This window comes from Equus asinus, chromosome 13, assembly GCF_041296235.1.
Source record: "Equus asinus isolate D_3611 breed Donkey chromosome 13, EquAss-T2T_v2, whole genome shotgun sequence".
Lineage (NCBI taxonomy): Eukaryota > Metazoa > Chordata > Mammalia > Perissodactyla > Equidae > Equus > Equus asinus.
In genome coordinates, this window is record NC_091802.1 from 43403588 (window position 1) to 43415822 (window position 12235).

The following is a 12235-nucleotide window of genomic DNA, read 5'->3' on the forward strand; positions in this document are numbered from 1 at the left end:
GCGGAAGGGTCGGAAGAGCTGCGGCGACGATGCGGGTCGGAAGGGGCCACAGGCATGGAGGGGACAGAGGTCTAAAGGAGGTGGAGGGACTGAGGGGACAGGAGCCTGGAGGGAGGCGCACGAGTTGGGATGGACTGGGGTCTCGCGGAGCCGCCCTGCGGGTCGTGCGGGGTGTGGGAGGCGGGGGATGGCGTAGTGGAAGGTCGCAGACTAGTGAAGGTGATTCGGCTGCTGTTTTGTGCTCTTTTCGCAGGCGACGAGTGCTTGGAGCCGGAGAGTTCAATGGCTGAGAGGAGGCTTCGGGCTCCGGACCTAGGTAGGTACCAGGTCCAACCTGGGATGCAAACTCAAAGTGGCAGCTCTTGCCCCAGAGTCTCTTGGGAGGAGAAGGCCGGGAAGCGTTAGTCTTATTGGGGTTTTCGGATTACTTAGTGGTTGTGTGTGTGTGTTGAGGAATGTCATGGATTGTTTAGGAATTCACGATAAAGGTCAAACGAGCTTTCAGTTTGATAATTGTGAACAAGGTAGCAGACAGATAGGAGTCAGAGTAGAGTAACTAAACCCATATTCATGGTTATTTTCACCATAAAATTCTTGAGTTTGTTGATAAATTTACCCCCCCTCCCCCATTGAGTCAGGTGTTTTAGCACACGTTCTCTTCCCTCAGTACTCCCCTCCCCTCTCTTAGTGTCGTCTGGTTTTAGTTCTGGACTGTTAGCATAGGCGTTTGGTCGTTGCCTTTTGAACAGTGATGCGCTTTACTCAGTTATTTACACTTCCTTCTCATGTCTTGTTGCTTTCTTCTGGATCTATTTCTCTTTTTGCTGGAGAGCTTTCTCCAAGAGTGTTTTCAAAAGGAGTCTTTATGTGATAAACTTTCTGAGGCTTGTATGCCTGGGAATAACTTTATTTCACCCTTGTATTAAAATTCTTGAGTCAAAGTTTTCTTCCTTCAACACACCGAAAAATTACAGTAGTTTCTTCTTGCAATAAGTAGTTGCTGCTGGGAACTGATGTTAATCTGATTCTTGTTCCTTTGTAAGTGTTGTGCTTTTCTCTTTAGAAGATTTTATTTTCTTTATATTTGTTTTAAAAGTTCACTATAACATGGCTATGTGTCAGTTTTAGAGGGTTTTTATTTTCCTTTTTATTAGTTTTATGGTGACATACTTTAAAAGGCGAAGGTCTGTCACACACACACACACACACACACAGAAGCTTGAGTAGGAGTTGCTCCTCCTTTCATACCTCCTGACCCCACTCCCTAGGGTACAAGCATTTATGCTCTTTAGCTATTTCTTCTAGTATTTACCTTCTGATTTCTAAATAGCATCTCCTACTGCTTTTGTTGTTTCCAATTTTATCTATTGACTTTCTAATATGGAAAATAAGGATTTTTTTTCTGTCCCCCCACTCCTCTCCACCACACGCAAACATAGACACGTTTCCCTCCTCTCCTCTCATCCTCCCAGTGTATATGTAATAATCTTTGTTTAGTTATTTTTGTATTTACATTATTATGATTATGTACAAGTTATTCACAACGGAGCCATATAGTAAACTATGAAGTATGCTTTGTTTTTTATGTATGGATCACTAATTCATGTCCAAAGTCTTTACTAGAAGTGTAAACCTTCTCTCAATACTTTCAAGCTCATCAGAGAAACTATCAGTTTCTTCTTTGTCTGAGAGACGCCCCTCTGAGAGCATTGTCGTAGTACTCCACTCTGGTCCAGTTATGCACGAGGCCTGTTGCACCAATTTCGTCCTAGGATCTCCCTTCATCATTCTGTGGAATTCCCTTTGCCTCTTTCCTGTGTAGGATTCCCTACCTTCTAAATTCCATATTTTCTTCTCTCTTTGTTTACTTCCTCATTTTGGTAAAGTACATCTTTTGATTCTTTGAAATATGCCAAAGGTGTTCGTAGCTGGGATTACTTTTTACACTGATTTCTCTGTTTGGTGGTGGTAGTGGGTTCTTAGACCACATAAGTAGTATGAATTTGAATTCCAAACTCTTAGGAGGCCTGTGGTTATGAATTCTCAGTGAAGACTGTCCTTTCATGCAGAGCCTAAGTTAAGGTAGACAATATTCCTTTTTGTCTCATCTGGTCGATGGATTATTTTCTGGTGTACCTTTTCTCCTCAATCATGCAGGAGTTCTCAATTCTAACTCCCCACTTTAGGCTGGCACAGACCTTATCTCCTGTACCCATCTGGCTCTTCAGTCCCAAGCCCTTTGCCTTTAAGCCCACACGCATCCTCAGGGCGGTCAGCATTCGCGTTCACCACTATGGTTTTCAGTTTTCCCATCATTTTGAGCACTTGTGTTGTTCTCTTATTTGTTTTGTGGACTTAGCAATTAGATGAGATTTCTGTTTATATTTTAGCTGGTATTTTTAGAAATTTTGTTTTAGGGGGGCTTTTAGATTATCTGGTCTCCAATATTGCCTGAAATGAAGCCACAATCCTCTTTCTCTTCAGTGTCCTGAAATTTCATGACAGTGCCCTGATGTGGGACTTTTTTCATTTGTGGAGCTGGCACTTGGTGGAAACTTTCAATCTAGAAATTCATTTTCTTTAGTTCTGGAGGTTGTTAGCATTACTTCTGTAATATTCAACCCCTCCATCTTCTCTCTTTTCTGTTTCTAAAACTTTTTTTTTTAAGATTTTATTTTTCCTTTTTCTCCCCAAAGCCCCCCGGTACATAGTTGTATATTTTTAGTTGTGGGTCCTTCCAGTTGTGCTATGTGGGACGCTGCCTCAACATGGCCTGATGAGCGGTGCCATGTCCGCGCCCAGGATTCCAACCAGCGAAACCCTGTGCCGCCGCAGTGGAGCGCACGAACTTAACCACTCAGCCACGGGGCTAGCCCCAGAAACTTTTTATTTTTCAGATACTGGATCTCATGGACCCATCTTTTGGGCATCTTGTCTTTCCCACCTTCCATCGATTTGTCTTTTGTTCTGTTCTATGGAAAGTTTCTTCAGCTTAATCTCTAATCCTGTATTGAATTTATTTCTGTAACATGTTTAAAATTTCCAAGAGCCTTTTCTTCTCCATATATTTCTTTTTTTTTAAATAGTCTCCTGTGTGTTTAATGGATGGAATGTATTCCTTTATCTCTCTGAGGATATTAATGGTATTGTTTTTGTTTGGTTTTAGTTTTCTTCTGCTTCCTGCATTGTCTCTAGTTCCTCTAAATTCTTTCTTCTATTTGTTAGCCTAATTTCTTTTAAGAAGCTTTCTTTACGTGTCTGATGATCTTTGATTACGCATTTCTATTTAAGAGGGAAGCAATAAAATGCTAACTGGAAGTTCATGAGAGGGGAGTTGTCAGCTGGTAGATATCATTGTAGGTAGTCAGGCTGGACCCTGGCAGTTTGGGGCATGTCTTAGTCAGCTCAGGCTGCTATCACAAACTGCTGTAGGCTGGGGGCTTAAACAACAGGTGTTTATTTCTCCTAGTACTGGAGACTGGCGCTGGCAGATTGGGTTCCTGGTGAGGGCCCTCTTCCTGCCTTGCAGTTGACTGCCATCTCACTGTGTGTTCACGTGACCTCTTCTTTGTGCATATATGGAGAGAGAGCGCTCTGCTCTCTCTTCCTCTTCTTGTAAGGACACTAATCCCGTTATGGAGACTTTCACCTCATGATCTGTTCTGAACCTAATTACCTTCCAAAGGCTACATCTCCTAATACCATCACACTGGGGGTTAGGCTTCAACATAGGAATGTGGGGAGGCACAAATATTCAGTCCATAACAGAGGGGGATCCCAAATGTTGCTAATTTGTATGTTTTTGTCTTGGGCCCGTCAGTTCCCTAGAGAGGAATCCTCCAATCCCCTGTCTGAGAGTCTAAGTGTGGTTGTCAGCATTCTGGGGGCTCAGTGGGGGAAGAGGTCTTCAGGTCTCACTGTGCAGTGTACAGACATTCTCTTGATCTTCTGTGTCTTTATTGGGGCTTTATCTGTGCTCTCACCTGTGCTCATTGTTCCTCTAGTTTGGAGTTTTTTGGTCTCAGCACTGTTGACATTTTGGGCCAGATTCTTTGTTGTAGGGGGTTGTCCTGTGCTTTGTAAGATGTTTAGCAGCATTCCTGGCCTCTACCCACTAGATGCCAGTAGCACCCCCCAATCCCAGTTGTCACAACCAAAAATATTTCCAAACATTGCCAGATTTCCCTGGGGCAAAATCTCCCCAGTTAAGAACCACTGCTCTAGTTTCTGCTGGGGTGGGAAAGAGTTCTGGGAGTCTCACTGTCCCTTTTAAAGGCGTTCGGATAATCCTCTTTCATCCCGCTGTTTCATTCTAGTATTCTGCTACATCTGGTTTCTCCAGTTTCAGGGCCTTTCAGCTCCAGCTTGCTTCCTGTTGGCTTCAGATTCAGCTTTCTCTGGTCTCTTGTCGGTTTTTCACTCATCCACCTGCTTTCCAGGTCCCAAAATTTTATGGCATCTCTTACCTGTTGTCATCTTCTTGCCAATGTCTTTGTCCATTTTTATTCTTTCTGTGTCATTTTAGTGGGATTTGAGAGAGAATAAAAGTTCTTGTATTCATCCTCCACATTTATTCGGAAGCTTGGACCATTATTTCCTCAAATATTTTCTTCTCTCCATCGTTTGTTTTCTTTCCCTTTGCAGTTCCTCTGATGTTGTTGGTACTTCTGTCCCTATCCTCTGCATTTCTTAGTTTCTCTGTTGTCCATTTCTTTGTCTTGTCTTGATACCTTCTGGAAGAGTTCCTTGACCTGATCTGCCAGCTCACACTATGTTGTGATATTCAACTCGTCTATTGAGGGTTTTTTTTTTCCTTTTTATTCTTCATTTTTAAATAATTTCAGGCTTAGGAAAACATTTCAAAAGTAGTCAAGGGGTTCTTGTATACTCTTTACAGCTCTCCCAAATATTAACATATTATGTAACCATAGTACAATTAGAAAAATCAGGAAATTAGTATTGATAAAAAATATTAACTACTCTACAGATCTTACTCAGATTTTACTAGCTGTCCTCCAGTGTCCTTTTTCTGGTTTAAGATCCAATCCAGAATCACACATTGCTTTTAGTTGACATGTCTCCTTAGTCTCTTCCTATTTGGGAGGAGGTGTTCATTTTTCTTTGTTGTGCATGACCTTGATACTTTTGAAGGACAGAATGTCCCTCACTTTGAGTTTGTTTGCTATGTCCCCATGGTTGAATTCAGGTTGTGCATTTTTGACACAGAAGTGATGTGACCTTCACAGTATGTGGTGTCAGGAGGCACATGGTGAGAATGAGGCCATTGGTCACATTAACTTTGATCACTTGATTAAAGTGGTGTCTATCAAGTTTCTCCACTATAAAATTACTGTTTTACCTTTTGTAATTAATAAGTATCTTATGGGGAGACATCCTGAGACTATGCACATATTGAAGTTTAAAAGAAAAATTTTTAACAACAGTTTTATTGAGATTTAATTCATGTACCACATAATTCATCCATATAAAGTGGTTTTTATTAGATTCACAGAGTTGTGCAACCATCATTGCAATCAATTTTAGAACTTTGATCATCCCAAAAAAGAACCATACCAATTGACAGTCACTTCCAATATTCCCCTAAGCCCCCAAGCTTTAGATAACCACTAATCAATTTTCTGTCTATAGATTGCCTATTCTGAACATTTCATATCGTTGAAATCATACAATATGTAGTCTTTTGTGACTGGTTTCTTTCACTTAGCATCATGTTTTCACAGTTCATCTATGTTTTAGCATGTATTAGTACATCATGCCTGTTTGGTATTGAATAATATTCCATTGTATGGATGTACCACATTTTATTTAGCCATTCATCAGTTGGTGGACTATGAGTTTTCACTTCTGGGCTATTATGAATAATATTGCTATGAACATTTGTTTACAAATTATTCATGTGAGCATATGTTTTCCTTCTTTCTTCCTTTCTTTTTTTTTTTAGCTGAGGAAGATTCACACTGAGCTAACATCTGTGCCACTCTTCCTCTATTTTGTATGTGGGTCATCGCCACAGCATGGCCACAGACGAGAGGTGTAGGTCCGCACTGGGAACCGAACTTGGGCTGCCAAAGCAGAGCATGCCTACTACTAGGCCGTGGGCAGCCCCTGCTTTCATTTCTCGAGTGTATACCTAGGAGTATAATTACTTGGTCATATGGTAACTCTATGGTTAACCTTTTGAGGAACTGGCAGACTGCTTTCCAATGTGACTGCACCATTTTACGTTCTGACCAGCCAAGTATGAGGGTTCCAGTTTCTCTACATCCTTACCAAGACTTCTTTTTTATTATAGCTATCTTGGTGTGAATTGGTATCTCTTTTTGTTTTTGTTTTTGTTTTTGTTTTGAGGAAGATTAACCCTGAGCTAACTACTGCCAATCCTCCTCTTTTTGCTGAGGAAGACTGGCCCTGAGCCAACGTCCGTGCCCATCTTCCTCTACTTTATATATGGGATGCCTACCACAGCATGGCTTTTTGCCAAGTGGTGCCATGTCCGCACCCAGGATCTGAGCCGGTGAACCCCGGGCCGCTGAGAAACGGAACATGCAAGCTTCACCTCTGTACCACCGGGCCAGCCCCTCTTTGTGGTTTTGATTTGCATTTTCCTGATGGCTACTGATTTTGTGCATCTTTTTATGTGCTTATTAGCCATTTGTATATCTTCTCTGGAGAAATGTCTATTCATTGCTCATTTTTAAATTGGATTATTTATCTTTTTATTATTTGAGGTTTTCTAAACTGTTATATTTTTAACGTCCATTATCTCCAGTTGATTCTTTTCTTTACCTACTGTTTCTGTTTTATGTTTCTAGTATCCTCCCTTGCCTGTTTGAGGATAAAATTCTCTTTCTGTCTTGTCCGTTACTTATGACAAACAGACCACCTATACCAGAGAAAGCATCTTTTATAGTGCTTACTTTGCTCAGTTGCCTCCTGTTTTCTTATAAGCTAATGTTCCCTTGACACTGTTAGCCACTCTGATTGGTACTGTGTTCCTGGAAGGAAGATGCAAAAGCTTAGGCCCTATTTTGTGCCTCTCTATTGAGTTTAGGGGCTAGGGGTTGGATAGAAGAGGAAAATCGACCCAAGGTGGAGGGCCCCTTCTTCCATTGTGGTCTCAGTCACTCCCCATTTGCAGCAACATTCTGTGTGCCCCTCCAGGACACACACATTGCTTTGTACTGTAATTCTGTGTTGCTTAACAACAGGGATACATTCTGAGATAGCACCATTAGGTGATTTCGTCATTGTGTGAACATGATAGAGTATATTTAGACAAATCTAGATGGTATAGCCTACTACACAGCTAGGCTACGTGGTACTAATCTTATGGGACTGCCATTGTATGTGTGGTCCATCATTGAGCAAAATGTCATTATGTGGCACACGACTGTGTTCATTTTCAAGAGCTGTCTCCTTGAATTATAATTACCTAACTCGCCAAATGGATAGAGGGTAGGAAGAGAGGCCCAGCCAGCTCACTGTCCCCTTCACCCCATGTTGTCTTTCTCACACACACGTGCATATTCACCCCAAGCCAGGCTCCAGCCCTGCCCTACTGTTACCCTGCTGCTTCTGGTTGGTGCTCGGCTGCCTCCCTGATGCTGGCAACAGGCAGGTAGTGACCCACTCAGCACAACTAGAAGGCGTTCTCCAATCTATCAGCCACCTGCGAGTCCTGGCATTCTGCCGCTCTAGGCTTGCTGTTCACGCAGCCCCCCAGTGTCCGGTTCTGGCATCCATCTAAGTCCTTCTTTCTTCAGTGGCTTCCCTAGGTTTAGGTTCTGTGGAGAGTCAGCAGGCCTTGTGTGTTTATTATCTTGTTTAGAAGTAAAAGTCAAAAAGGCTAATTCTGCAAAAGCCTTCCATACAGATATTGAACCATTAAGTTGTACATCTGAAACTAATTTTGTATGTCAATTATTCCTCAATAAGAAAAAAAAGCCTTCTAGAGAAGTTGGCATGGGAAGGGATCCAAAATGGCTACAATTATAATAATGCCCAGGGCTACCATTCAGCGGGTACTCCTGGTATGGTTATACCAGATGTTTCTGGCCAGTTTCCCTTCTGCGTGGTTGGTGCCTGTTAGGTATTTGAATATCCGCAATACCATTATCTGACACGATTTACAGTATTTTATTTACTCCATATGGACTGCCAATGTGGGCGGGTATTTATTTTCACTGTTTCAGAAGTGAGGAAATAGATTCAGAGATACTGAGTGAGACCGTTTTTCGCCCAGGGTTGCACAGCTAGTAAGAGGTAGAGGCAGGAGTCACAACAAAGGTCTTTTCTGTGAAACGCCAAGCCAACTTTCCAGTATTTTCTATCTCTGTACCCCGGACTCTCAGGAAGAGGGAGGTTTGTGGGACCAGAAGGTAGGTGCTGGAGGGTCAGGTGCCAGCTGAGGGAGAAAGAGCAGGCTCTGGTGTAGGCACTGGGCAATGAGAGTGATGCGTAAGACACATCTCTTCCCCAGATAGTTCCCAGTCTGATGGGGAGGCCAGAGGTTCACGCCGAGAGAGTAAACAAGAATATGAAGCTGAAAATAGGAGAGACAGTAAGTAACATGGAGCCCAGTAAGAAGATCATGTCTCGTCAGAGCAAGCAGGCCTGACTGTGGAGGTCCAGCTGAAGGTCTGACTGGGCCGTAGGGCGGAGAGAGGCAGGGATTCATGGAATCAAGGCGTTTCAGATAATTTTTTAAAATACCTGGTCCAAACCCCTCATTTAAAGTCCAACAATTTTCTAACTTTATTTTGGTGTTGGCTATTCTGGATCAGTTTTTTCAAGTATGTGACCTGCTCTTTCAGTATCTTAGTTTTAAATACGTTTTTTTATTTCAGGAAAGTTTTCTTAAATTATAGATTTTAGTATTCTGGGGTTTTTAATTTGTTTTAGTTTTTATCTTCAGGGACTGTTATTATCTGTATATTACAACTTCTTTGCTTATCTTCAGTATCTGTCACTTTCTCATGAATCCTTTTTATCACTTCAAGTTTTTTTTTTTTTTTTTTGAGGAAGATTAGCCCTGAGCTATCTGCTGCCAATCCTCCTCTTTTTTCTGAGGAAGACTGGCCCTGAGCTAACATCCAGGCCCATCTTCCTCTATTTTATATGTAGGACGCCTGCCACAGCATGGCGTGCCAAGTGGTGCCATGTCTGCACCTGGGATCCGAACCAGCGAACCCCAGCCCACCGAATCGGAGTGTGCGAACTTAACTGCTGCGCCACCGGGCCGGCCCCTCTCTTCAAGTTTTAACATTTTAATATGAAAATTTTCAAACCTACTACAAAGTCGAAAGACTTTTACAGTGAGCACTCATAGACATGCCACTTAGGTTGTATCGCTGACAGTTTAGTATACTTGCTTTGTCACATATCTATCCATCTCATTTTTGACATGCTTCAGGTAATTTGTACACATTAGTACCTTTCCCTCTAAATAGTTCAGCATGCATTTCATTGACTAGAATTCCATATTTGTTTATAGTTTTTTCCTTTTGATGGAAAATTTATATACAATGAAACACACAATTCTTAAGGGTACATTCGTTGAGGATTTCTTTTAGCTTTACTGAAGTATAATTTGTAAACTGTAAAATTCATTTGTTCTAAGTATACACTTTCACTGGTTTCCGGTTAATTTACAAAGTTGTGCAACTAACACAACAATCTAATTTTAGAATATTTTCTCCACCCCAGAAAGAACCTCATGTCCATTTGCAGTCACTCCTCGTTCCTGCCCACAACCCTAAGCAGTCTAATTTCTGTCTCTTTGTATTTTCCTTTTCTGAACATTTCATATAAATGCAGTCATACAGTATGTGGTCTTTTGTGTCTGGCTTTTCTCAATATCTTTTTGAGATTCATTCTTGTTGTAGCATGTATAAGTAGTTGATTCCTATTTATTGTCAAATAGTGGTCCATTGCATGGGTGTATCACATGTTATTTACCATTTTATTTACATTTGAATTGTTTCCACTTTTTGGCTAAAATGAATAACACTGCTGTGAACATTCTTGCGCAGGTTTTTACCTGGACATATGTTTTCATTTCTTCTGGGTATATGCCAAGGAGTGGAATTGCTGGGTCTTGTTTTACTGTATATTTAACGTTTTGAGAAACTGCCAAACTGTTTTCTAAAGTGGCTGCACCGTTTTGCATTCCCACCATTGATGTATGAGGGTTCCGGTTTCTCCACATCTGAACTTCATGGGGGTGGAACACTAGTCTCCCAGCCGTCTTTGTGTGCCCACAGCCTAGCCGGGCGCAGCACGCAGAGGCTGTCGGTGAAGGTTGCTTGACTTGCAGGATTCTCTCTTTGCTCAGACTTCTCACTTTATTCCTCTTTCTTGTTGTTTTCTAGGGGCTCAGCTAGGAGTTTCTAGTTGTCTGGGAAAATGCCGGAAGAGCTCAACAGATGCTTGGAGGCCACCGTTTTCTGGAAAGTCCTTTTACTTGGATCTGCCTGCTGGCAAGAATCTCCAGTTTTTGACGGGGGCCATCCAGCAGCTGGGGGGGGTATGTAACCTGCTTCTCTCCTGTGATAGCCATGTCCCTTTGTGAGGTTGGGGCAGGAGCTGGAGAGGGTTATATTCATGACTGCTGGGTATTTTCCAAAGCGACTTTAAGTATAAACCATTTTTAAAAAATAAATGTTTTTCCTAATTAGAAAAATAATATCTGTTCATTTTAGAAATTTTGGAGAACATGGAACCATCATTTTGATGTATTTATTTTCTTCTGGATTCTTTTCTCTTCCTTCCTCCGTCTCTTCCTCCCTCTCCTTCCTTTCCCTTCTCTTCCCTTCCCTCTCTCCCTCTCTTCCTCTCTCTTTTATGGCTTTATTGAGATGTAATTCACATACCATACAGTTCACCCAAAGTGTACAATTCAACAGTTCTTAGTATATTCACAGAGATGTGCAAGTTGTGTGATTACACAGTCAGTATTAGAACCTTCCCATCACCCCAAAAAAGAAACTCCTCATGAGTCTGGGCCCGTGGCCGAGTGGTTGGGTTCACGTGCTCTGCTTCAGTGCCCCAGGGTTTTGCTGATTCCTGGGCGCGGACATGGCACTGCTTGTCAGGCCATGCTGAGACAGCATCACGCATAGCACAGCCAGAGGGACCTGCAGCTAGAATATGCAGCTATGTACTGGGGGGCTTTGGGGAGGAGGAGAAGAAGAAGAAGAAGAAGCAGGGGGAGGAGGAGGAGGAAAAACAAAGATTGGCAACAGATGTTAGCTCAGGCGCCCATCTTTTTTTTTTTCCCTCCCCAAAGCCCCCCAGTATATAGTTATATATTCTAGTTGTAGGTCTTTTTTTATTTTTTTAAAGATTTTCTTTTTCCTTTTTCTCCCCAAAGCCCCCCAGTACATAGTTGTATATTTTTAGTTGTGGATGCTTCTAGTTGTGGCATGTGGGACGCCACCTCAGCATGGCTTGAGGAGCATGCTATGTTTGTGGCCAGGATCCAAATCGGCGAAACCCTGGGCCGCCAAAGCAGAGCACGCGAACTTAACCACTCAGCCATGGGGCCAGCCCCTCTAGGTCTTTCTGGTTGTGCTATGTGGGACACTGCCTCTGCATGGCCTGACAAGTGGTGCCACGTCCGCGCCCAGGATCCAAATCAGTGAAACCCGAGGCCACCGAAGCAGAGCATGCGAACTTAACCACTTGGCCATGGGGCTGGCCCCTCAGGTACCAACCTTAAAAAAAAAAGAAACCTCCACCCATTATCAGTTACTCCCCATTTCCCCTCAACACCCCAACCCTGGGTAACCACTCATCTACTTCTGTCTCTATTCTGTAGTTTTTTGTTTTTGTTTTTTGGTGAGGAAGATTGGCCCTGAGCTAACATTTGTTGCTAATCTTCCTCTTTTTTTTTCTCTCCCCAAAGCCCCACTACATAGTTGTATATCCTAGTCGTAGGTCCTTCTAGTTCTTCTGTGTGGGATGCTGCCTCAGTATGGCAGGACGAAGGGTGTATAGGTCCCCGCCCATGATCCAAACCTGTGAACCCTGGGCTGCTGAAGCAAAGTGTGTGAACCCAACCACTATGCCACCAGGCTGGCCCTGCCTTTTTTTTTAATGGTTATTTTCTATGATCATGAAGACATTTTTGATTACCAACTTCTTGCCCATAGCCTTAAAGCATTAGCACTTTCCTTTCATTATTGCCCCTCATATGCATTATTTGTAATGAGAA

General features: G+C 42.4%; 1 protein-coding gene across 1 annotated transcript in view; it reads left to right on the forward strand.

Moving 5' to 3' along the window:
- The window catches only part of DBF4B (DBF4B-CDC7 kinase regulatory subunit), a 30069-nt gene continuing 17834 nt past the window's right edge, over window positions 1-12235 (forward strand). The window contains 3 exon segments of the mRNA XM_070483378.1: window positions 1-69; window positions 254-316; window positions 10392-10546. Coding sequence (XP_070339479.1) covers window positions 30-69; window positions 254-316; window positions 10392-10546 — 258 coding nt within the window. The 5' untranslated portion in view covers window positions 1-29.